This window comes from Ciconia boyciana, chromosome 8, assembly GCF_034638445.1.
Source record: "Ciconia boyciana chromosome 8, ASM3463844v1, whole genome shotgun sequence".
In the NCBI taxonomy this organism is placed as follows: Eukaryota; Metazoa; Chordata; class Aves; order Ciconiiformes; family Ciconiidae; genus Ciconia; species Ciconia boyciana.
The window spans coordinates 42,837,871-42,864,008 of record NC_132941.1 but is presented as its reverse complement, the minus strand read 5'-3'; the positions used below and the strand labels follow the sequence as shown (position 1 = coordinate 42,864,008).

Below are 26,138 nucleotides of genomic sequence, written 5' to 3'. Positions count from 1 at the left end.
CTTCTGCCACCTTTGCTTGACCTTCTGCTCATCAGGGTGAACCATCCTGAGTGAGGTGATCCTTGAAAATCAACCAGCTCTCCAGAACCTCTCTTCTTTCTAAGATTTTATCCCATGGGATTTCTCCAAGCAGGTCCCTGAAGAGGCCGAAGTCTGTTGTCCTGAAGCCCAGGGTCTGATTTGTCCTGTTTGTTCCTTTCAGGATCCTGAATTCCACCATCTTATGGTCACTGCAGCTAAGGTTGCACCTGACCTTTGCATTCCCAACCAGTTCTTCCTTGTTTCTAACAGCACAGAAGTGCCAAAGTAGCAGTATGAGAGATGGTGATGGTTTCTGTAACCCCTGAATTGATGAGGAGCACTCTGGTCTGTACTGGATAAGTCACAAATGTCACCTTAGCTAAGCCATTGTGTAATGGCAAACAGTAATGACTGTTCTCTTCCATCTTTCATTTTTTTTTTTTAAATTCTCATCAAATAGTTGCTATATAATGTAAGGACCAGGTGCATCCAAATGGGAAGCTTGTTAAAGGCTGAACCAGGAAAGTCTATATCAGCTTCCTTGTCCATTCTAGTCTTTCAGCCATTCTCTGGGTATGAGCTCTTTAGCTGCAGAAGAGTCTTAAGATTCCTCCTGTCAAACAGGGAAGCTATTAAAAGCTGTCATGTGGAACTTCAGTTATTCCAGCTGAGTTGCTTCCTCTGCTGTCTTCAAACCTTTTTCTGAGTTTGGAAGAAGCGGCATATTGCAACTGTTTTTGAGGAGGGAAGCATTAATAAAACATTTTTTTTCTTATGCAGGACTTGTTTTGTTTGCCTGCACAAATACTTCCTTGGAAGGAGCAGAAACAGACTTCAACCAGACTGATAGTCAGTATATGTGACAGCCAGATAACTTGTAAGTTGCAAGAGTTTTTGGGTGGATTTGGTCACAAATTCGGTTAGGTTTTGAAAAAAATGCACTTCTTGTTTATGAGTAAAAATATCTGTCTCTGCATAGGCAATGAATGGTTAAACTGTTAATCTCAAAATGGGACATAGTAGTATGTAATTGAATGAAACAATTAGTGCTAAGGTTTAGCTGTATGCAAGCTGGCATGTTCAACCTTCCTATTTAAACTCTATGGAAACCTTATCAGTTGCTAACATATAACCATGTAATCATCTAAACTTGCGTAGGAGAGGTTTTTAATACTGAAGTGTGTGGTGCGCTGAATGTTTATCATAAGGGTTATCACTACAAAAAATGCTGCTTCAAGCACCCAGTCAGAAGTTACTGGAAAGGTTACTTCCTTTGGTGTATCTATCTGCTTTTAAAATCTTACTTTTTTTGTAACTTTGCTGAAGATTGATCTCAAAAGATGTTTCAGCCTCTGAATGTGTATACATGTGTCTAAATATCCTTCAGCTAATTCTTCAAAAGTTGATTTGGTTACAAAAACACTTAATACTTGAAAGAAAATTTATTCTCAAGGGTAAAAACACTTTCTTAAATTACTGCATAACTTTGATGAGGTTTTAGGTAAGAGAACAAGTTAGTAAACTGACTAGTGTTTGTTGGACTACACTAAAATCACTTTCACAAGTCTGGCTGTCTTTGCAGCTTTTACAGCATAATAGTTATGCTGAATAATAGAGAGAAACAAATGGAGTTTCTCTTGAACTCCAGAGTAGTAGTGAAAAGGTCACTTTTTACTTAGCTTACCCTGATAGAATGACAAAAAAAATTGGATTGTGAAGGGCTAGTAACTGCCAAACAACGGACTTAACTGTAGCAACTGAAGAAGTGCTGCTTGATTTTTTTTTTTTTTTTTTTGGGGGGGGGTCACACTTATAAAAAGTTCCCTTTTCTCAAAGAATCAAGGGGGAGTAGGAACCTCAGTAAATTTTAGTTGGGTTTCAGCTTGACTTCAGTCTTTCTCTGGAAAAAAAGAAAGGTAATAGCATAGCATTTCTTTTGCTTCTCTTAAGTTAATGCTGGAGAAAGCCTGCATTCCTTAGCTCTCTGACTAGACTCCACTGGCACTTGAGCTGTCAGACCAGCCGAGCCCACTCCACCCCCCCATGCAGCAGGAAGAAATGTATTTTTCTGTTAATCTGTTTTTTTTAATCTTCCCAGCTTGACATCAGTGATTATCGTAGTTTAAAGCTATAGAATATAAAGTGTTTTGTCTCTCAATTGCAAGCTAATGTCTGGCATAACAATTTTGCTCTGCCGGTTTGGGAGGGGGGGCAGTTGGAGTATCTGACCTGTTCTCCAGTTACTTAGGATAGTGAAATACTGAAGCGTCTTTACAACTCTGAAGCATTTACTAACTGCTACAAAGAGTTGTTGCTTAGCCTTTGTTGTGGCAGACTTTTACATAGTTGTCTTGCACTTTTTTCTTGCAAAGAGCAAACTTTCCTGCACATGGCTTATTAGTTTAAAACATTTTGGTGCTGCTGCTAACTAACCTTGTTACTGCGTGGCAATGGAGGAAGTAAACTGGGGGGGGGGTCCTGTAAACTTGATGGATCTAGCTTCTGCTTTCACAATTGAGTGTAATTCCTTTCTTCAGACAGGTCTTCCAGTTTGCTTGTTACCTGGCCCAAAAACTTGTATTTCTGTTTATAGTTTATAGTATTTCTGTATATAGTATAATGGTTGCTCAAAAGAGTGGTTCTCTTCTATTCCGCTGCTTTTAAATGTGGAGCAACTTCCTCAAATAGGACAAAATGTTGTTGGGAACAAGTGTAGCTTCCTGTTATAGGAGATGCTTTTAGTCAGATTGGCAGCAATACTGCTGTTTCTCTTTTCAAGAATGTTCTTGTAGCAGGTAAAGGAACTACATATCTAAATGTGTTTTACCTTAGAAAAATTTAAAGGATTTTTCATTAATTTATATTAAACTTCTAAAAGGATTGAAATAGTTAGAAATGGTACCTATAACTTCTCAAAGTGGTAGCAATTATATACTATCAAGTGTTGGTGGCACTTTAATATCCTTATTGTAATGTGGAGTTGATTTTTTCAAAATTCTTCTAATGTGACACAGCAATGGTCTGCTATTGTATGTGGACTAGATAATATTATGTATTTGTACAGTGCCTGGCACAATGGAGCTCTAAACTGCTAACAAATTCCAGTGAAAAAACTGTTTTAAATAAGTTGAACTTTCTGATGTCTCTTTATGATTCAGTGTCAAATTTAAAGATTAATTTTTAAGACAGGCTTATAGAGGCTTTACTTCTGTACAACTTCAAACTAACGGTGACTAGGATTATTCCTTTTGTATGCAAGAGGTGAAACCAGATTTTGGCCAGCTTTTCCAATCATGGGAACTTAACAAAATAAGCAGTTTTAGCCTAGATATTTGTATGTACTGGATTGTAACCTTCAAGTTGCTTGCTTACCCTACCAAATTTTCTCCCTTTGTTTCAACTGAGAATAGTAGTAGCTTCATGTTACAGAGCTACACTGAGAAAGTCTGTCCATCCCATCAAGCATGTTCAGATGCTACTGTCTACAGTAATAGGGCCAAACAAATCCATTGGTACAAAAAAAGTCCCACAGGTTTCAGTATTATGTGAACTAAGCTTTCCAGTAGGGACTGCAAGAGTAAGACTAATGCTTTCATAATGCTTTAATTGGGTGAACATAGATAAGTAGAATGTAATGTACAGTAATGTTAGTCCAAAGCACTGTTTTAAAAGTAGGCTGGCTCCAGCACTGTTTTGGGTGGAAATAGGTTTTAATGGCTGAATGTAGACTGTAAAAGTGGCTAAGAGTAGATTCTAATCAAGATGGCATAGAAGACAATAATCGTTCTGAGTGAGAATTTTTATCATTCAATTCATTCTCCAGACCTAATTTCTCAAAGAAACCACTGACAACTAGGAATTAGTTAGATTATACCACTCTTATTGGTTATGTCATCCTGTAGTAGAAGATTCTGACTACACTGGTGGCATCTGCTGCTATGCCATAGTTTATTAGCCTTTACTACTTAATTTCTTTTTCAGTGCGAGTCAAGAAATAAATAGCAAATGCTGTTGAAAGGAGTTGTTTTTAAAGCTTTTTTGGATATGAAAAGTAGTTTGTTACTTGACCACATTGTAAGTTTAAGTTTTATTAAAAACTAATTTTAACAGCAGAGTAAGTCTTCACCTAGCTCAGAACTAATGCCAGATTAGCCATTTCTTTGTTTGATTTTTAATATCCTCTATCAGTTATTTCTGCTGAGTGGCTGCTTATTAATGGTTTGCAAATTCTTTGTGATGACTCTGCACATAAGTGGGTCATCTTCTACATGCTGAATTCCTTGCAGAGCTGGTCTAAGTGGTCAGGAGAACTGAAGGCAAAATCAAGCTGGAAAATAATCACATAATATCAAGTTTCTGACACTTAAGTTTTTAATGGTGCTGTAAATGAGCACCGTCACTTGGAAAACAGCCCACCATTTCTAGTCCTTATTCTATTTAATGTAACTAGATATTGTTGTAGCTAATTAAAACATCACATTTAACATGTGAGCAATGATTTACACTGTTAACTTATTGTACACTTGAATTAACTGTTAGTCAAGTAAAATGAGACTCTTATGAAAGACAAATTGTCCAATATGCTAGAGAAGTGGATAATTACTATGAAATACCATGTTAGTATATATCTTGCTGGTGAAGAAACATTTACTGTGGGAGGGCTTATGCCAAAAGGTAACTGCTGTGAGTTTCTGTTGCTTCAACCATGTATTAGTGAACATATGAAGATATTTTTAATATTATATTAAAAACTCAGTGGAAAATGTTACTCTATCAATAAAGCTAATTTTGGATGAGTATGTTTCCCTCGAGGGAAACACTAGGATTAAACAAAGCCAATGTGGGCCAAAACTCTGTCTAGTTCCTGCATTTGCAGGTTGACTTAAGTAAATTAAGGTAGCATCTCTTATGTATTCCTTCTCTGCCTCAGTAAGCTGTTTAGCCCTAAGCCCTTTTAGTTTTTGTAACCCATCAAGGTAATGGAAATAGATACTTGTTTGACGAGGCTGCAGATAAATAAGCCAGCACTTATGACAGGCAGATGAGAACAAGTTCAGTGACTTGGAACAGTGTCATGGGAAGAGGTGGGGGAATTGTCGTAAGAATTTCAGAACTGCTTAGAATAAAGTGTGGTCTCATGACAGTGGCTTTGGCAAAATAGTTACACTTAGAACATGTTAAAAAGCAGTGTCATGTAAATGATGGCATGGTGAGTATTCTTCCATTTATCTACTGATAAATGCATTGCCTGTGTTGGGTGCTAAAAGTGAGTCTTTATTCTGATTTGTTGTGTCTTAAAATCAATGATGAAGTAAAATGGGTTATAAAAAATAACAGATTTTGTAGTTAACTAAATATCAAAGTGAAATTAAAGCACTTATAGTGGATGTCTGCCTTGCACCTGATTTAGTCAGACATCTTAGAAACTTCTCTACTGTTATGCATCTGAAACTTACTCAAGTAACAGAGAATACATATTTGTCTTTTCTTTTTTCACCTCCTTTAATGTTTTCTGTGCTAACACAGGAATAAGTGAAATACCAATTTAATAACATTGTTACAGATACCACCTCCAACTTAGTTTGTCATTCTGATGAAGGAAAAAACTAGCCTGGGGACAAAGTCTGTTACTACCTATGTGAAGCTGTAGCTTGGGTTGGCTTAGAGACTTTGTGCAGTACAATATTTATCTATATTAGAAATACAAATTCTCACAGGCCACTCTGCTGTATTTGGGAAGAAATCTTTCTTCCACTTGATATGATTTATGAACTTCCTATGGTGAGGCTTTTTATTACTGTGTTACTAACAGAGCCAAAAAGATTTAATCTTGAGTAATTTTCTAGATACTTCTTCTTGACTTAACACTTGGAAGGCTGCAGGGACAGGATGCATCTCAATTACTGGGGGGGAGTTGGGGAAGGGGCAGGATTCTTATTAACCAAAATTTTCTCCAACATGCAGATATTAGCAGATAGTCAAAGACGATGCAAATCTACCAGCAGCATCATGGTGTTTGGTTGCTTGCTTTTCAGACAAGCATCTGAATAAGGAGAGAATGTAGGTCTATGATATTGCATGTGTTATCTTTTATTACAGTACTAATCTGTGTATACAACTGCAGCAGGATTTATGTTAAGAGATGCTCTGAAACTTAGTGGTGCTTCACAGGTCTGGGTACGTGGAAATGAACTGGAAGAGCTTTTGGAGTCTGCATGCTGTTTGGTATGAGGCACTTTCTTTAGACTTCCTTGTAAGGTAAAAGTAGCTAGTTGCAGCTGTGAATCTCATTTGTAGAGGACAATTGCTGTACCTTATTTTTCCAGGTGAGTTTTGTATATGCTCAAAGGTCAGAGCTGACTTATGTTATTTGACTGAAGTGGACTTATAATGCCTTAAAGTAGTTTTAACTTGGAAGTACTGGTTTAGAAGAAGAAACTCTTCTCTTGAGAAAAGAACTAATTACCAAATTATAATTGTTCTGTAAAAAGTCTCACATAATCAGTATGTGCTTTTGTTTCTTTTACGTTGTTGTGCATCCTGTAATTAGCTAAACCATCCAAGCCTCAGCTCTGTACTGGTAACAGAGTTAATAGACAATAGCAGCATGAATAAAAGTCTTTTGGTACCCAAATGATGTCACTTTCTGGTTTCCATATGGTTCTTGTTTCATAGTTATGTATTACTTGGACAGCAGGATTTCCTTAGCCTCAAGCCAATTGAATTTGTCTTAATCATGAGTGTAGACAGGTAGGTCAGTTTGCTGCTATTAGGGACCAGATGGCTGGAGTGTTCCAATTTACTTGACTTATTGCCAGATGACTTTGAAATTGTACCTTGCTATGCCTGGAATGCAGTCTCCAGGGTAATCATAGAAAACCAGGAGCCAGTATACAGCTTCCATATTAACTGAAAGGCAAAATAGGTAGGCTCTGATTCAGCAGTCTCTTTAGGTTCATGCCTGGCTTGAAGGAAAAGTGGTCCTGTTGACTTATGTCACTGGTAGTATATATGCATTGTTTGTTTAGTGTAAACTAGAAGCAGGAAGAGATTCAGCTGCATATTTCTTTGGACTTATTTTTCAATCTCTATAATTGCATTGGCCTATTCTGCTACAGATAAGTAGAAAAACTTAAAGCTTCTTAAAACAGTGTTAAACTCACTAATTGCAATTGACATATGAATCCCAATTATAATTTAAAGCAAGATGAGAGTGGAATGATGAAGAAATGGGAAAATTGCTTTAAATGCTTCCAAGAGAGCCTTTGAAGGAAAAAGAAAGTGTTTTTTTTTTTTTAGAGTTGTATTATTGTACCATGTTATAACTGACTCTTCTTCAGTCTTATTAGATGAGAGGGATTAGATTGTGTGGAGTAACCTGTAAAGCTGTTCACTTAGATTTTTCTAAAAGCACTTCAACATTGCTTGTCTCTTCTGTTCACAGTTTGCAGAAAGTTCTATCCTTACTGGAAGCTGTTTGTCATCTGATGATAATTTTTGAGTTGTGAAATTTAGGTGTGACCAAGAAATTTCATGATGTACCCCAAAGCTGTTTGACTTGCATCTGGCAAAACTTTATGCTTTGCTGCTGTGCCAGGATGTATGCAATTCTGTTTTGCTAACATTTACCACATGGATTATGGTAGCTAAGAGTCATGGCATGATCAAACTACATTCACTCTAACAGCTGTACTTCTAAGAGTTGAGGGAAATAGCTTGAAATACCAACAACTGGATCTGCCCGATAGTGTAAATAAGAACAGAGCATGGGTTGCAATTAAAATACTGTGACTGACAATAATGATGGTAAACACTAAGTCCCGTTTGCTTCTCTTTTGCTGCTGGAGCTCCTTCCCAAAAGCTTTCCGTGTAATTTGCCTCCAGTGACTGGTTTCACAAAGGGAAAACTGAACAATTATGAAGTAGTTATTGAGCCCTTGACACTCTTGAACCCACTGAAACAAACTGTCTCTGAACTCAGTTTGAGATAAAGGACTTGCTTTCTAGGCCTTCAATGGACAAGCCTTGTGGGGAGGGATGAACTCCACGAAAGGTACAGGATATGAAACTGGATACCATTAACTTCAGTCATCATTTTCCTTATATTGCCATGTGTAAGTAAGTCTGTCACCAGAATTCAAAATGCTTTCATGAAGATTTAGTTCTCTCTGCCTATGTTGTATTTTTTTAGTCTGGACTGAAATATACATCATCTATGCCAGGAAGGAGTAGGCATAAATTTGGGGTAACTTTGGCTTGCTTCTAGCTCTGTTTGATGGATTGTTCATGGTCTTGAAATGTAGGCCAGTTTTACTTTCTTAAAACGTGGGGTGGGGGGAAAGGACTGGCAACTATGTTTTGAGATGGATTCTAGACATGGATATGCAATGTACAAACTGCTGTCATTGTAGACTTACAGCAAATACTTAAGTTTATTTTTTCAGGACAGGCATCTAAAGAAATTGAGAAAGAAGTTGCAGAGAACTTCATGGAACTGCAATGACATACAACAAATTTCTGATGTGAGATTTAACACTCCCATTGTCATGTCACTATTCTTCCTGGAAGCTTGAAAACATGGAAAAATGCATAAACCAGCAACTGGATTTTAATGTGAGATGGCTTCTGCTAAAGTTGCTTTTACAGCATACAGACCTAGATCACTTTAGGTGGCACTTTGATTTGTCAAGCAAAACTCGTACTGTAGCTTATTCCTTGGGAAAAACCCCTGGGGCTCTGCTGGTGTTACAGCCGGGGCTGTATGTATTCACTGGATGATGATGCAGGAATATTCTTAGGCTCCTTGCTAAAATGACAGATGTTTTAAATTAGCTTCTGGAACATTGCAAGAAGTAATTCTTCTAAGGTCTTCCTTTTTAACTGGGGAAATCATATAAGCTGCAAGGAAAATTTCACTTCCAGCGTTTGGCAAATTGTCAAATTGGTATTGTCAATATAGGCATTCAGACAAATCTTTGTTTAAAAAGAAAAAAAACCAAAACAACCCACCCCCAAACAATAAACTTTGGACTCTCATCTTAAATATTTGTGTGTTTTATTCTATATGATACATGCAGTTTGTAGTTTCAAACTTCTAGAATTTAAGAGAACTAGATATTACTCGGTGTTTGTGGTGTCTTTGTTTAAACACTCCTGGAGAATTACAAAAGCTGAAACTATTTCCCCTTCTCACTGAACAGCTGTTCTTTGCTATATCCAGCAGGCTAAGAAGATGGGAAAGGGACCTTGTAGGGTGCTCATGTCTTGTCTTTTCTGCAGTAGAAGCAGACAGGACAAAAAGCTGCAAAACTGGTTATGAGGAAAAACCTCAGCCTGATCAGAAAGTTGTTTCTTCTTGCTTTTCCATGGAGAAAATACTCCCTAGCAGGAATCTTAAAACATACTGATCTCCTACTAATCAGTGGGAGATAAGAGTGCATGAGACCTACTGGCAAGGTTAAAAGCCAAAAGCAGCAGGAAATCTCAATCTCCTCCTGGTTCTCCTAGAAGGCTTTTCAGTGGCCATATATGCCTTCTGACTTGTTTGTGCCCGTTTCCTTTAAATTTCTAGACTTGTCACCCTCTTGTTCGCTGTTGTTAAATAGCAGGGAGCAAGCAGAGAAGTAGCGCATTCTTTATCTTGATTCATCTGATTTGCCCCTACTCTTCCAAAGAGTGCAGAAACAAATATGGATGGGTAGAAGTTGTAACTATGAAACTGTCTTGGTAAGTTTTGCTTGAGAGCTTCCCTTCTTCTGTGCTGCTCTGGGCATGTACAGTGTTCAAGAAGTTATGGTCTCTTTACTGTGTTATCCAATGCAGTTTCTTTGGAACCATGAGTAATGGCCACTTGAGTATTACTTAAAAGCAGAAGCTTCTATTCCACAGAGACTGTTGCTTCCCAGTTAGTTAGGCAAAAATTATCTTCGGAGGTAAGAATATCTGAAACCCAAGTAGGAATCCTGTTTTTTCCACATGTATACTGTTGGATAGAAGTAAAATACAGGTTTCCCAGATAATAGTTCTGTATTGGCATGAAGCTCAACAAGCCTTCTGTCTGAAATATGTAATGTGTAGATATTACATCTTTTGGGGGGGAGGGGGGAAATCTTCATTCCGTTGGTATTGGAGTATGGAGAAGGTAGAGTTGAGTGAATCTCCTACCTTGTGTTACACTGTACTGTGTCAAAAAATTGCTTAGCCCATGTAAAATTCAGTCTGAAGAAAACCGGATGTTATTAAAACAAAAAGTAAGAAACAAAACAAAAAGTTCCCCTAACCACAAAGTTAAAAAGGAAAACCCACAAAACACTTTTGGGGTTGTGTATTTTTAGTTGTGAATGTGGCTTCATGTTTTGAGACTTTCCCTGTTAAGTGGTATGCAGAGTACATTTGTTCTTTACGTTCCATCTCTATAGCTTGGCTACAAATGCAAAGAGCAACTTCTGGGAAGGTTAATTAATAGCTATGTAAATATGAAATGCTTTCCTTTGAGCCACAAGGTTTTATGTTTAAACAGATTCAGTGACCATGTGCTGTATTGGTGCTTAAAAAATGGTAAAAAGTCCTTTCTTCTAGAAAGGTAGGGGACCTTTTTAATTGAAGCCTCGTGGGGAACTGCCTGAAATCTTGTGTCCTGTCTGTGTGCTGTATAGTGCTGAGGATGTTGGAGGAATGAGTATTTCTGCTTTGTGATGGACTTGGAAGAGAAATGATCTGGTTTTGGAGTTTATGACAAAGACTGTCTGTTTCAGGAAAATTTTGAGGTTAAAACTCCCCACAAAAAATGAAAATGGGAATTGACTCGTATCCTATATATTTCTTTCATTTGAAGACTAAAGATCCTAGCTAGGCATAGCAAAGAATATCCACCTGTGTGTGTGTATAAATATATAAAGTGCATATATTGTGTGTATCTATCTATCTATAATTAGTTGATAATTCTTCTTTGAGTAGTTAACTTAGTCTCTTCTATAAGAAGATATATCTTATGCTTTCCAGACTGAAGGAAGAAATGCTTTTTGTATGGTCTAATAAAACTAGAAGTAACTTAGATCCAGCATCAAATGTGGTGTAACTTGAGCAGAAATTGTCTCTTGGTTGCTCCTGACTGACTCTTCAATATAAAATAGCAATAATAAGTGTTAGAATGACCTTCAAATTGAAGCTGCCTTCCCTGTTGTAAGCTTTATTTTTCATGCATTCTTTAAAAACTGTATATCCTTAGAAATATATATATTTTTTTAAATAAACTGAACTATATGCAGATTGGTACAGCCACAAGAGAAAAATCTTGAAGGCAACGGGCTTTCCTCCCAGTGGTTCTCTGGAAATAAAGTATTATTCTTCACTTTCACCTAGTGCCAGCCTTCTGTCTGAATGATGTGTAATCCAAAGTTTATTCAAACTACTCCTTGTCTGTGTCATCTTTATCATGCATGTGTGCATACAAACGTGAGAAATATAAAAAAATGTTTCATGACTGCAATGGAAATAATTAGAATAAAGCAGGCGCATTCTCTGGTAGGTCATGCAACCCTGTCCCAAGAAACAGGGCATGAGATACTTATAATTGTGCTCCTGAGGCATTGCCATGAAGTTCAGGAGTCAAAGCAACACTGCAGTCCTGTGCACTAGGATGGAGCATGGCTGTTAGCCTACAATGACCATAAGAGACAGAAGCCTATCATAAAATTGAAGACCTTTAACCGCCTCTCTGCTCTTCCCTTCAGTACTTATAAATGTCTGTGTGACTACTTGTGAGTGTAGTACTAATACATTAAATAAAAAATAAATTAAATGTAGGCTAGGCTCACTCTGTTTAACCAAATAATGTACTTCTCTAAAGCCCCTCTGAAAAGGACCAGACTAGGGAGATAGTTTTTGGCAAGCGCCATAAATTTGCAAGGAAATAGTGCTTCTGGAAGGCTGTACAGCTTTAGAACTGGCAAGTGCTGTGCATACTGGCACACTACAACTTCTGTCAAAAACCAGCAAATCTTTAAACACCAGCTGATCAGGGATTTTCAAGGCTATCTTGTCTAGCTTGAGCAGCCCTGGCAGCTCTTAATACAAACTAGTGTCTGGGTTAAAGACCTTCTGCTTTGTGATGCCTTTCTGAATAGCTTATTCAGCTGGAAAATACAGTCAACAAAGGAGCTGGAAATATTTTGTCAAGTTGGTGATCTCACAGTCCAGAGAGCCAGCTACCAATTATAAAGACTTCTATTGTATAACACAAGAGCTAGTGTATAGAAAACTCCAGATCTTACTCTATCTTTTTCTTTATTAGCTTCTGCATAATTATTTTTGCCTAAAGGATGGTGTGGATGTGGGGTGTATTCTCAGTAATTAACTACATTTTTCTAATAGACTACGTTGAATAGCAAAATGGGGTAATTTTTTTTAACTTTGAACCTGATTTCTGACTTGTGGGGATTAGGAGGGAGGGAAGCCTCCAGAGTTCACAGTGATTAAATTTTTACAACTAAGTGTAGCAAACAAATAGTATTGTTTCTATGGAGAATGGGAAGAGGGAAAAGTGTCTCTCCCCCTCTGCCCCCCAGTTAATTTAGTGGAGGTGTTGGCAGGAAACAACATATGATTTCTAAAGCATTAGACTAACCACAGTGTATAGTGGTCTCAAAAATAGACACAGCAACAGCAAACGTAGGGAAAGGAATTATTATTAGTACAAATCAATTTTTTTGTTGCTATCTTGCTATTTGTTTTCATCTAGGCTTTACAGTGAAATTCTGAATCTCAAGTATGACTTCTTTTTCCTGCAGGTTGGAAAAGAGACTGTGCAGACAACAGAAGACCAGATCTTGAAAAGGGATATGCCACCAGCATTTATCAAGTAAACTCATTTTATTGTAAATCTTCTATTGTAGGTACAGGAAACCTGTTCCAATGATAGATTGTTGTTACTCATTTCTGCTGTACTGATTAGAAAATACTCTTGAGTGGCACTTTGGGGTCTTGAGGCTGACCTTTGTCAGGAACGACCTTTCTGCCAACAGTGACTTTTCCTGTTACATTCTATATATATGGGTACATATCTAGGATATTTATTCCTTTAAAAATAAAAAAAATTTCAAAGTAACAATGGTACTTACCTAAGTGCTGTTGTAGTTTTGCCTAACAGTGTCAGAGGTAACATGGTGTTCTCAATATTTTCTATTAATTTGGTTGGTGGAAAAGTGTGAGTTTGTCAGTATAGGCAGCTGATGCATGACATAGCTGCCTGGAAATCTAAGACATTTGAAGAGCAGTGACTGACACTCTTAATTCCATGGCTCAGTGTCAAGGACAACTGACTTTCTTCTGCTGCTGCCCTAAGTCTTAAAAATCATATATCACTTCTTGTTGTGGAATTACCAAGCTTCTTACTGCCAACTGACAAACTTTCACTGAAGTGACTTTGCCCTACAACCTACTGAATGTAGTGACTGCTCTATTAGTGTTGTCCAATGTGTACAGAATGACCGAATATTTTACTGTATTCCCAAGCACAAAACAGGCAGATAGTCAAAAAAAGAAAGCATTGAGGCAACTAAAAAAATACTAAAATGGAGAACAGAGATGATGTCTAAAGAGAAAATTTTTGTTAGGCAGTGAAAAAGGGTTTAGTTTGTTGCATTTTAGGTTCACCAAATGAATGATTAAAAAAATTCTCAGGACCAGGTGGTATTAGTGTAAGAGTTTAAGTATGAAATAGCTGAATTATTAGTGAAGTACAGTCTCTCACTTGAGACCACCCGGTATGTCAGTCAAGGTGATGCTACTGCCTGAGAAACTTTCTAGGGGAATCTGGGGAACAGGAGGTCTATAAGTCTGATATACCTTTGGAGCAAATGACTAGAAATTCTGTACTAGAGAGGAGAATTAACAGATCCCAAATACATATGATTTGCTTTGGGTGAATTGACAGTGTTTCTGTGGAGGAAAATTCTGCCTTATAAATCTGTTGGTGTTCTTAGAAATATCACAAACAGGGATAAGGGTAATACATAGGTGATGCAGTATACAGTGATTTCTAAACTTTTGGCAAAGTCTAAAGGCTTTTAAGAAAATGTGGTAGCCACAGGGTAATAAGAAAAGTTCTTGTATGGAAAAGAGAAAATTGAAAGTGAAAGGAAAAATTACATGGTTAACCCTGACAATGGTGGGAGGTAGTCAGTAGGATTCTAGAAATCTCTGCTGGGATTGTGCTTTTCACCATGTTCACAAATGCTCTGGAAACCAGGATGAGCTATGAGTCAAAGTACTTGCTGATGACCCGAAGTCTTACACAGGGTAGTGAGATTAATGGATGACTGAGAAATTACAGCAGGACCTTATTAAACTGAGTGATTTGATATTAAGTGTGGAGGAAATTATTTTGAAAGGTCTGAAATTATGCACACATGAGCAGCAGGTCTAGCTTCAGATAGGATGATTGACTCTGAACTGACCATTACTAATAGTGAGCAAGGTCTTGGAGCTGTGATATATTGGTGAGAGCATCCATTATACGCTCAGTAGCAGTCAAAAGGTAAACCAAATGTTAGGTTTATCAGCAAAGGATGAGAGACCAAAATGTCACTGTGTGTTTTTCTCCCACGCCTTGAATGCTGCACTTGGGGTCCCTAAATGTGCACTGCATGCACTTGTGGTCTCTAAATTTTAGAAAGGCTGTAGTAGAACTGGAAAAAACTCATAGAAGGACTTTGAGAACAATCAAAGGTATGGAATTGCTTCTGTATAAGGCAAAGCTAAGTAGGCCTGGGAAAGGTGATAGAGGGGATTGGGGCCCTGACAAAGGTCTAAGGAAGTATGAGTTACATGGAGAAGATGGAAACTTGCACTTCCCTTGTTGTGTAAGAACTTGATGGGGGCATTGCTTTAAGCTAGTAGTTTGTAAACCAACAATAGGGAGAGCTTCTTTGTATAGTAAGTTATGTACTGTTAAAATGATTAGTATAGGTTTGGAGGTTAATAGATAAGTACTTAGAGGAATCCATTGTGGGTTATCAAATAGACAAACTGCAGGAAATCCCAAGAACTGAAAATAGTTGGAGGATGGGAAAGCGCCCAGAGGAAGTATGATAAATGCTTATCCTCTTCTTAACCTTCCTTAGGCATCTACTTGCAGCTACTTTTGGAGACAGGATACTGAGTTAAATGGGCCTTTGATATAATCCACTACAGTATTTATTATGCTGTGTTCCTGGTGTGTGATCTTGTTTGGATGTAGAGGGGTTTGATTTAAAAAATTTTTTTTTTGAGGGGAGTGTTTATGTATTGAAATGAGACCAAAACTTTTTTCTTGCTTCTTGATTGTATACAAACATATAATTTTGATTGTGCTCATTTTCTAGGATGTGTAGAGTTTTTAGTTAATTTCCAGCTTCTTGTTCACCTAGACAAGTAAGGGATTAAGGAAAAGAGATTTTCTTAATTGCTATACTGCAACCAGTCTTTGATCAACACTTAGCAGCTTGTGGAGACTTAAATAGTTAAATTACTGTAGAGATGTGATATAAGCACTTCTGAATAGTACTACTTTATGCTGGGTGCAAGAACTTTTTCTGCAGCAATTCATGGCTGCTTGAACTGTGATACAATGAAAAATGGGAAACAAAGCTATCTGTCACAGTAATGAAATCTACTTCACATAGTACTTACTATCCTAGATGCAGTAACGTGAATTAGGAATGTTCAGTGGCCTTTATGAATGATATTCTATTGCATTTGTTGTTTTTTTGTTAGTCTGGAGTTTATATCAAAAGGAACTAGTACATGTTAACAGTTCCTTGTTAACACTATGGAGTGTAGTGTCACTGATATCTGTGTTGTAGGGGCAAGTGACAGTCACAGGTGACCTGCCAAGGGAGTCTTACCTGTTCCTGCATTAAAGGGCAGGATTTGGATGCAGGAAGTGAAACAGATGAGGGTTGTTTTTTTCTTTCCTGGGGGGAGGGAGGGATTTTTGTTAATAAAGTGTTAGTTCAGTAATTGGCATTCCCCTTTAAGGGAGTGCTCCAGCAGAACTTGTACTGGCACATGGATGATGGGGTAAGGAGCAGTGTGCATGCACTAGCACCGCATTCCCTGTCCATATTTTGTCCATTCAAAAGGGCTACCAGTCTTGAGGGAACCACTCTTGGAGGATGAGGGAGAAGGTCTGTTTATTCTTTTCAAAGACTTGGGTTTTGGCTTGCCTGAGACTGGCATTGAGGGTTCATAATGAATATTTATGATGGTAATCTGTAAAGTTTTTCAGTAGGAGTATGATTGTGCAGCAAAACAGTTTGGGTGCTGAGAAGCTATCATGCACCTCTTTGCATGCTACTGACATAAACCACATTGGAACTATTGACCTAGAGTTAAAAAATGCTGTGTTTTTTATCTTAATTGTCTTAATCACCAGGGAGTATGAGTAATGCATGTAATTTACATCAGATGTTTTGGAATGTGTTCTTATTACTTGTTATACTTCCCTTGTAAAGAAGGAAAAAGTTGTAATCTCTAGGCAAAGAATAGGATAACACCTGATTTGTTTACACTGAGAATAAAAATTTGTCTGCATTTAACTTGCACATGCAAACTCATTTAACAAATGAAGCAGTAATGCTATACTATAATAATATTATTTTGTAGCCAAGCTGGAGCTGCACTGCTGGTAACTGTATTAACAAATTAATGTTAATGTAAAATATTTGCTTTTTAACTTATATTTCTAGACTTGCAATTAATCTGAACTGTAGTGCGTAAACTCACTACAGCTTAAGTGATTAGAAATTGAAACGAGCATTATTCAAGCATCAAAGGCATTGCCTGGCATTTTTGGGCAGGCATCTCTGGGAAAAGCAGATGTCAATCCTAAAAACTAAAATGGTAGTTTAGCATAAGCTAAACTTTTTTCCTCACACTTCATAAAGACGACACTAACAGGAATGAGGCTGATTGACTACCAAAAGTAGTGTGGTTGGAAATACCATGACCTGTGTCTTCTCCACAAAGAATTTGGCTGGTGTTAACATAGTTTTATTGTAATCATGCCTCAAAAATAAATATACATTTTTTTATAAAGCTGGGGGTTTTTTTAGGTTGTGATATAATACAGGGATTAGAAAATTCACCATAGCAATGAACTTCTATTAAAAACTTTTGAATGTGTTTGATTCTTGTGATAGAACAAGTGGTTCATTGCAGTGAATATTTTTAGTGGGGTTTTTTTTTTTAATTTAAGTAATTGAATTACTACTTTCCTCAAATTCTAATCTTGTTTCCTAGCATGTATGCTTTGCAGGGGATGGAGCATGTCTGGTTTTTAAACACCACTCTGCTTTTTTGTACATAATGCACACTCCTGAAGTCTTTCAAATGCATTGGGAAGTTTATACAAAATAGATATTGTACAAGTAAAATGCAAGTTTACTTTTCAGAGGTTCATCTCTAAAAACTGTAAAAGAAAACTTGGAATTTTTAGAAACTTTATTTTTGTTAATTATGGTGACTTCTGGGGTAACACTTGTTCATGTTAATTCCTTTCTTTACAAATGAAAAAGCCAGCCTTGAGATAATCATTAGTCTTAAAGAGATGACCATGAAATTGAACTGTAGGAAATTAAGTATTTCTGAGTCTATAGCTCTGAGCTGGCTGAATAGGTGATTTGTTTAATCCTTTTCTTGGCAGAGTTGAAAAGAATAAATTTGAGGAGCAAGCACGGAAATCTAATTTAGTGAAGTCAGTTGACTTTGATAATACAACTAAGTACATTGCATAATAATGAGCAGACCATTCCCACTTTCTGCCTTGAAGTCCTCCTGTATTTTCTTACTCGGTTATGAGTTACCACCATCTGATGTACTGAGCAGATGTCTCAGTAAAGAGCAGGTTATGATAAGGTCAGCTGGCCCAATTCGATCTACTCTAGGGAGCCATTAGCTGAAAGCTTTACTTTCTGAAAAAAGTATCTTTTCCTGTAATGAGTGTCTTATTTCTAGTACAGTTAAATTTAGATGTAACCATTACGTTCTGCCATTTGTGTTAACAAGGAATGTAGGGGAGAAAATGGGATAACTAGGTAATTTTCCAATAGTACTTAACTGAAAGTATGATAAAAGAGTGTGTCCAAGTGGTCAGTAGAAAATGGCCTACATGACAAGCATGAAAAAGTTGCGATAAGACATAGTATTGCTGTAATAAAAGGGTTTAATATTTGTTGGAACCTTGTATAACTTGAATGAGCACATGGCACTCGCATGTATAGAGCCTGTGTATTAGACTACACTTACATTTCTGTCAAACGGGAGAGAATGGAGGATAGTCACAGTCAGTGTAGTCAATAACTACAGTCGTGAATAGCATAGCTAACATGGAAGTCAAGTCTGAATTTTGTATTTCTCTAAGCTGTCATGAACTAATTACAACAAGAGAATAAAACGGAAAGCTTTTCAATGTTCCAGTTCTTGATATTTTAAAATTGTTGTGTTAAATGGCTTGATGTAACCTAATTTCAGAACTTATTTGCTTATTGTGTACCTTCTGTGTTACTATAAATAGATATTGTAATACCTTGCAAAACCTCCTTTCTGTTTTTAAGTGTGGAATTGCAAGTTGCATTTGAAATTCATACCTTATCACTAAACCTTGTGGCTATTTAAAATGCTGTTTCTGTCATGAGTGTTAACAGACTCTGAAGAGCTGGGCCACAGCTTCAATGAGCAGGGAGCAGTGTCTTGGTTTTCTTAATACTATGTGCTTTTGTCTTAATGTGTAGCTATAATTTAATAATAGCAATTGCTTCTTAAATGACAATGCGAATACAAGGCTGATAAAGGTTAGCAATTACTTTGATTGTGAAGTCCTAAAAGAATAATTTTTTCCCCTGCCCTTGTCATTAAGAATGAAAGGTGTTTTGCTGTGTTGGGACTTCTCCTTAATAACACTGTATTGACTGCTGTACATGGGATACTTCAAACATTCCTGACATTGGAAGATTTAATGACTTCTGAAAAACTGTGTTGTACGGTTGCTGGTTGCTTTCTTGTTAAAATAAATACAATAAATACTCTTGCTTTTTAAACTATAAAGGTGTAGAATGATCAGTTTGCTTGCAGTGCTTTAAGTAATAAAGTTAAAAACAAATCCAGCATTTTCTCAAGTCTGTTGTCATACAGACAGAAACTATTCAGCAAGTTTTGTCTGATGACTTTCCACAGAGTGGAGAACGCCTGCACCAAACTTGTTCGGGCAGCCCAGATGCTGCAAGCAGATCCTTATTCAGTACCAGCTCGTGATTATCTAATTGATGGATCAAGAGGCATCCTTTCTGGAACGTCAGACTTGCTTCTGACATTCGATGAAGCGGAGGTAGGAATCCCAACGTGACTGACTTAGGTATCTGCACAACAGTATTATTAATTCAAATATCCACCTAACCAAATTAGCTAATCTAAACTATTGAGTCGATGAATGTGTTTTTGATCATTTTAGCTTGATTGGAAGCATATTTTGCACTCCTTTCTGTCAGAAGGAGCATAGGCTTGTTGCTCTCTTTTAAGAGCATCTTTGTATGACATAATGCTTAGGTGTTGCCTGTGATTATTCCTCAAAAAGGCCAGATCCCACCAACCCTGTCTTAGATCTTGCTGGCACTTTTCTGTATTCTCTTCACCATACCCATTACTGATCCTTATATTCTCTATCCCTTTACTTGAAAAGCCCTAAGCCACTTCCTAACATGTCTGTCTGACTCATTAGCTGTGGCAGTTTAGTCGGCCTTGGGGCACAGGAGGTAATACAAATTTGGAGTGTCTGGCTGGTTAGCCAGAAGATGTGTTCTGATAGATATAACAGTTGCTACGTTTTGGCTGCTGCACAAGCCTGAAAGTGGCTCAGAGGTGCTGTTTGTCCATCCCCAGATGGACAAAAAAGCCAGAGTTGCAAGGAAACTTAAAAAGGAGGTTTTGAGTATCTTATATTTGAAAGTGTTTCATTGTTACAAATCTTTCTTACTCTTGTGATCCTCTTTCTGGGAATGTGGAGTCTTGCTTATTTCTAAATAGCAAATATCATGCTACTATGAGGAAATGAAGCTCACACTGTTAGAAATGCTGATAATTCTAAATTTTACCCGTGCAACATTATGTTAATCTATGAAATTGTGTTACTCTTCCTGCTGTTCTGAGTAGTCTAACATGGCATCCTTGTCTCTCATTTAATCAACTCATGGTACTGTTAGCATGTTCCTCTGAAATGAGAATGCTATGGGATTTCTCTGTGGCACTTGTGATTGCACATTATTTTAAGTGGTTTTTAATAGATACTATGAAGTGTTATAGGACAGAATTGCAAGGAAGTTAATAGCTTTTAATCTCTCTGCTTCTAGTGTTTAGGAAATGAGTTGACTTCTGTGGAGTTAATGCTTCATTGAGCTAGTCTCTGACAACTGCATGTTAACCAAAAGAAAAATATTAGTCTGGAATGATTGACTTTTCACAAATGCAAAACTTGGCATGTCTCTATCCTGCTATGTTTCAAGATAAACTAACATTGGGACAAAACTGAAATGAGTTTGAGGAAACTATGATCTGTTCTAGGGACTGAACACTTCATGTAGTTGATATGAATTAAATGTTAATTAACTCATTTTCAATGAGAATGGTATGTAGTGTTGTCAGAAATAATGTGGTTCAGGAGGTTAGAAGATTAACTGACAGAGAACTCTGTTTTGGAATCAAGTATGAACTGAAAAAGTTAAGCTGAGGCAGATGTCCGGAGGTAAATAAAGTACAGTATTCACAGATTTTTCTGGAAAGCTTAAGATGTTGGATCTACCTTTCCCACTGGAATGCTGGATAATGCTTTATCCATATGTAAAGCTGTATGGTGAATAATACTTCCTCTGAAAGCTTGCAGTCTGCTTTCTATGTAGTTTTGCTTTGTGATTTATGTTACATATTTTTTAATTGATGAAATTGCAATGAAAAACTTCAAGCATGCCAGCATACTTAAATGCACTCCCTTATAACCTATTATCTCAATGCTATCCTTCATTTATCATACAAAGTGAAAACACTGGAAGTAGGATTTTGCATTTCTGAGTAGTGGAATGCAGATTAAATATTGTCTTTGTCAATACAGCAGTCTTGAGTAATGGCATTGTGGGTGACAATCAGTATCCCAGACCTTTGTGATTGCCCGTATGTCATGTTAGCAAATGCTATACCTATTCTGTTCTAATAATAGGTTTGCATTTCTAATTCAAATGTAACTTTGCTTCATCTAATAAATGATGGAATGTTCCTTTTTTAGGTCCGTAAAATCATCCGTGTCTGCAAAGGAATATTGGAATATCTGACTGTAGCGGAAGTAGTAGAGACTATGGAGGATTTGGTGACATACACAAAGAATCTAGGACCAGGTTTGATTTGCTACAGCCTATCATAAACATACTAAGTATAGTATTTTCAATTTACCTTTTTTCCCCCCAGCACCTTCCTCACCCTAGTTTCGAGTGTTTGGACAATGATAAAGCAGTTGCTTTTAAAGTGTCTGTTGGAAAGAGTTTTAAACTAGAGGGTCAATGATGACTATTTTCTGATTCACATTCTCTCTTAAGAGTGCAGAAGAGTCAAGATGTTGGTAAATTATATGTAGTACACAGATGATAGGTACTTTACTTTTCCTACACTATATTATATGAGGGATGTAAGCATGCATTAGTAAGAGTAAAACAAAAAAAAATGAAAAAGCTGTGTAATTAAGCACTCACAGCTATGAAGTCCATTAAGCTAATAAAATGTCTGTACCAACTGAGATGGTTAGGCCTAGTAGGAATTTCTTGGAGTAGTATAAGCTACGTATCCTATATTAACATCTTAATGAGGTTGCAGAGATAGCTGTTTCACAGTATAATACAAAAGCACAGCTGTTACAAAAATTCTTTTTGTTAGTTATTTCATGCTCCTTCACTACTTGTTACTTCACTGTGTTAACTCACAATTTCACTGGTCGAAGTAGGCAATTGGTAAGTGAAGCACTGGGTTGCTATAGAGGAAACTTACCATTAATCTCTGTCATCTACTACTCCAAATGCTTTAGTTTCAGCAAGCATAAAGTAGTTTAGGTATTTAACAAAAGCATTCTATAAAATCTAGGTGTTGTGGTGGTAATGTAGAAAGATGTTGGACTTAGTTACACTGAACTAAAGAATGCTTATATAAACAGAGCAGGAATCTGGTTAGTACTTATTTATATATATAAATAAGAATATGTATGAAGTAGCGTAAGAATAATTAGCTCATAGATGAAATGACTAGCAGCTCTCATGTCACAGAGCATGTTTGTAGATTATCCTGTTTTTATTTAACATATGTATATGTTAGCCTGTTTCTACATGTGAAAAACTTTAAGTTCCATATGAAGGTATAGTGTTCTCTAAACTTTTTTTTTATGTCCTGTGAGAAGTTACCTTCAACTAAACAGATTTTGCCTCATTTTGAACAGGAAAAGATGAAGCAAAAAGGGCAATCTTCTCTTTGCATGAAATTTGTTCTTTTACTTGGTACACAATTTCAGTTTCTCTGTGGTCATTGTTTTCTGTGTCTTTAAAATGGAAGTTTTTCCAAACTTCAGTTTGCTCTATTTCGCTCAGTCACAAGCATTTGGGACTTTTTATTGAACCTCACAGACATAATTTGCTGTTATTTGTGTATAATAGAGGTAATAGGTGTTGGGCAAGTGTCTTGATTTCTTAGAAGTGAGGTGTAGGCTTGTACCTTTATTGCAAATAATCTTCTCTAAGCTCATGCTGTTCTGAATAAATAGCTAGTCTTGTGCTTCTGGCATGCTCTAGAAGCACTGTCTTTGCTTGAACTAAATGCTGCTCAACACTTACAGCCCATGCCCACAAAACTTTTTATGCCTGTCGTCCTTGTTCCCTTCAGCTATATCAATGGGCATCGGAACTTAACTGTTAATGTGAGCACTATAGAAATAACAGGAATAGGAGCATGTACACTTAAAATCAACAAGGTGCTTATAGGTGTTATGTTGGAAGTAGAGAGGAGAACATGATTACCTATTTAGGCTTTTATAATTTGAAAGGAAAGGTGCTTCTGCACAACTTACACCTTTATGCTGTAAGTGTGGGGATTCTACTGCTTTTTTAGTGTTGTAATTAAAGCTCATTTAACCTTTTTGTTATATTAAGATGCCTAAGATGCTAACCAGCAGAAAAGTAATTCGGCCAAAGAGTATACAGCTTTCTTCCAGTTTTGTGCCCTGTAGGAGAAAGAGAGTGGGACCACAACAGCACCAATTTAAATCCACTTACATTTTTGTGAATCTGTGTGTAAAATTTCCACATGTGCTGTGTGGTAAACCTCACAAGTCTTAGCTATTGAAAATAGATTTGCTCTAGAATAAATCTAATTATTTCCCCACTTCTAGAGCACTGAAATATTTCTAGCAGAACTGAAGTATACATAGATACAATTCTTGAACTCTGGTAGAACCTCAAGGGAAACAAACAAACCCCTGATGTTTCCTTTTTTTGCCGTTCACAATTAAGGCTTTGATCAAGCCTTAATAGAAAAGGAAAAAAACCCTGTAAATTAGCTTCCAGAGTTCAGGAGGTGACTTCATGTCCTAAAGTAGTAATTTCAGGTATTTTCCTATTTTATTGCTGGGATTTTAAATCAAGCATTTTGAGGATTCCATTCTACTTTGCATAGTGGCTAGGTTTTGAATCAGTGGCTTCTCTGAAACAACTGGAATGTGTTTTAAGTAACAGCTGCTAATACAAAAATTAAGTTTTAAACTTCAACATAGTTGTTATAACTCATTACACTTTGTTCTTGTTTAGAAAGCTCAACTGTTGCAAATTAGACTTAATATTACTATCTATCTTTATGACTATGTTTGATTACTCTTTAGGAATGACAAAGATGGCTAAAATGATTGATGAGAGACAACAGGAATTAACTCATCAGGAACATAGGGTTATGCTGGTAAACTCCATGAATACTGTGAAGGAGCTATTGCCAGTACTTATTTCAGGTATTTTTGGCTTTAATTTTTAATATCACTCTGAATTGCTGTCTGTTTTGAGCTGGAGTTCCAATGTCTTATGTTTATTAAAAATAACAGCGTTGACATTGCTTCTGTACTGATTGCAAATAACTGTGCTTCTTGTATTAAAACTATGATCTCTTTGAGATAAACTGCTCCATGCAAAATAAAATGTACTACCTCTGTATTAATGCAATAGGAGGTCACCTTGAGCATTGATCATGTCTTGCATGGACCTTTTTCTAATCTATGGTATTTTCACAGCTATGAAGATTTTTGTAACCACAAAAAATTCTAAAAGCCAGGGAATAGAAGAGGCATTGAAAAATCGCAATTTCACAGTAGAGAAAATGAGTGCTGAGATAAATGAAATAATCCGTGTATTACAACTCACTTCCTGGGATGAAGATGCCTGGGCGAGCAAGGTACGTTTCATACCTACATTTTTATATATAAGTCTAATTTTTATCTACTGTGTTGTACACTTTATAAACTTGTGTTTTTGAGACTGTTGAAATAGGTATTTGTGCATCAGTTTTGCAACACTTTGTAACCACATCATATAATCTCTTCAAGGTCAAAGAACATCTTCAGAGGTGATTGTATTAATGTATCTTTCAAAATTAGCTTTCTCTCAGTAAACTAAGTTAAAAGAGTGTGGCATTTGAAGGTGGCTCAGTGGCTACATAATCATATTTGACAGGTGAAAGTTAGGTAAAAAGCTATCATTTTATACATTAAACTGGTCTTGTAGCTAAGCATTCATAAATGAGATTACCTGAGATTTTTTCCTCTAGATACTACTAGAAAGATAGGTTGGAGTCATATTCCTTGTGCAAAAGGCCTCAAGTTGAGAATTTTTAGTCAATTTTTGGGGATCCCTCCTTAAATACTTCCTCCTTTTCCCCCTGCCCCGTTTTTAGTCTGGACATGGGAGTAAATTTCAAGTGTTTGCCTTGTCTCAAAGAAATACATGTTAGATTGAACAGCCTTTCTGGATAAGTATGATGTCTGTGAAGCTGGCATATGGACAGTATTGGTTCCTTACAACTCAGTGTTAAGCTGTGCAAGTGACTGCAACCACTTACCTGGAGTTAAGTGGTGCTCTTAAGTGATACCCACTGAAGATACTGAAATGTCTAGCGGACCATAAAGCAGGTCTGACAGACAGAATCGTAAAAGTGTTATTGTGGGCTTACAAATAAACATAACTGCATAACTGAAATTCCTGCCAATTTTTTTGAGTGCCTTGAAGTAAATTGCTTAAGGGATTTTTTTTTAAGGGTTAGTGCTATTAGCAACAAGTAACTGTAAATATATTTGAAGAAAATATTGAGACCTGAAGCCAGACTTCTTAACAAATGAAATTTTGCAGAAAAATCTAACATTGATGTAATCTAGGCATTAAAATCACTTTGGCCTATATTATTTGGCACTTGACCCTTAGTTTGCCTTTTGAGTTATTTTGTCACTATCACTTCCTTATTATGACTACTTTATGCATCTTTGTTTTTGTTCTCCTGTTTCTTACCCTTTTCTCACCTTTAGAAGGTAAGCTTTCTTCCACACCCTACACCTCTACCTTGTACTAAACCCAAAAAAAGCATGTATGTGGGATTTTGTGCTGTGTGCAGACTGTGTGCTGTGCAACTTTTTATTTGTGTGCCAGCTGTGACACCATACTTATGTATATACACATGGAAGTTTTAAAAGGCTCTTAATAGCTCTGTCTAGCTACATGTAGAATTGGCTGTCACTAAGAGAATGGTAACTGCAAGCTGAACTGCATTAAGACTGTCTTTCTGAGTCTGATTAGTTAGCCCAAGATTTTAAAGCACATTCTTGCTGAATGCTTTTGTGTTAATTTATGTTACTAGTCTCTGTAGCTACAAATAAAGGGTCCAGTCATGCAGGAACAAGCTTTCTGCATGCCCAGAAAGCTTTATTAAATCAGGAATTTTGTCCATTCCATCGTATTTCAGCAGCAGCCTTCCTTCAGTTCAAATGGTTTGTGTTCTTCAGGTCTAGGCCTAAAACTTCAATTTTGTAT

At 36.8% G+C, this 26,138-nt stretch overlaps 1 protein-coding gene across 2 annotated transcripts in view; it reads left to right on the top strand.

The window, feature by feature from the left end:
• Nucleotides 1–26,138, top strand: part of VCL (vinculin) — a 63,092-nt gene that overhangs the window by 9,318 nt on the left and 27,636 nt on the right. For both annotated transcript variants that reach the window (XM_072869321.1, XM_072869322.1), the window contains exons 2-6: nucleotides 12,810–12,880; nucleotides 19,234–19,384; nucleotides 21,329–21,437; nucleotides 23,954–24,076; nucleotides 24,353–24,513. In XM_072869321.1, the coding sequence (XP_072725422.1) occupies nucleotides 12,810–12,880; nucleotides 19,234–19,384; nucleotides 21,329–21,437; nucleotides 23,954–24,076; nucleotides 24,353–24,513 (615 nt within the window). The remainder of the gene's footprint in view (nucleotides 1–12,809; nucleotides 12,881–19,233; nucleotides 19,385–21,328; nucleotides 21,438–23,953; nucleotides 24,077–24,352; nucleotides 24,514–26,138) is intronic.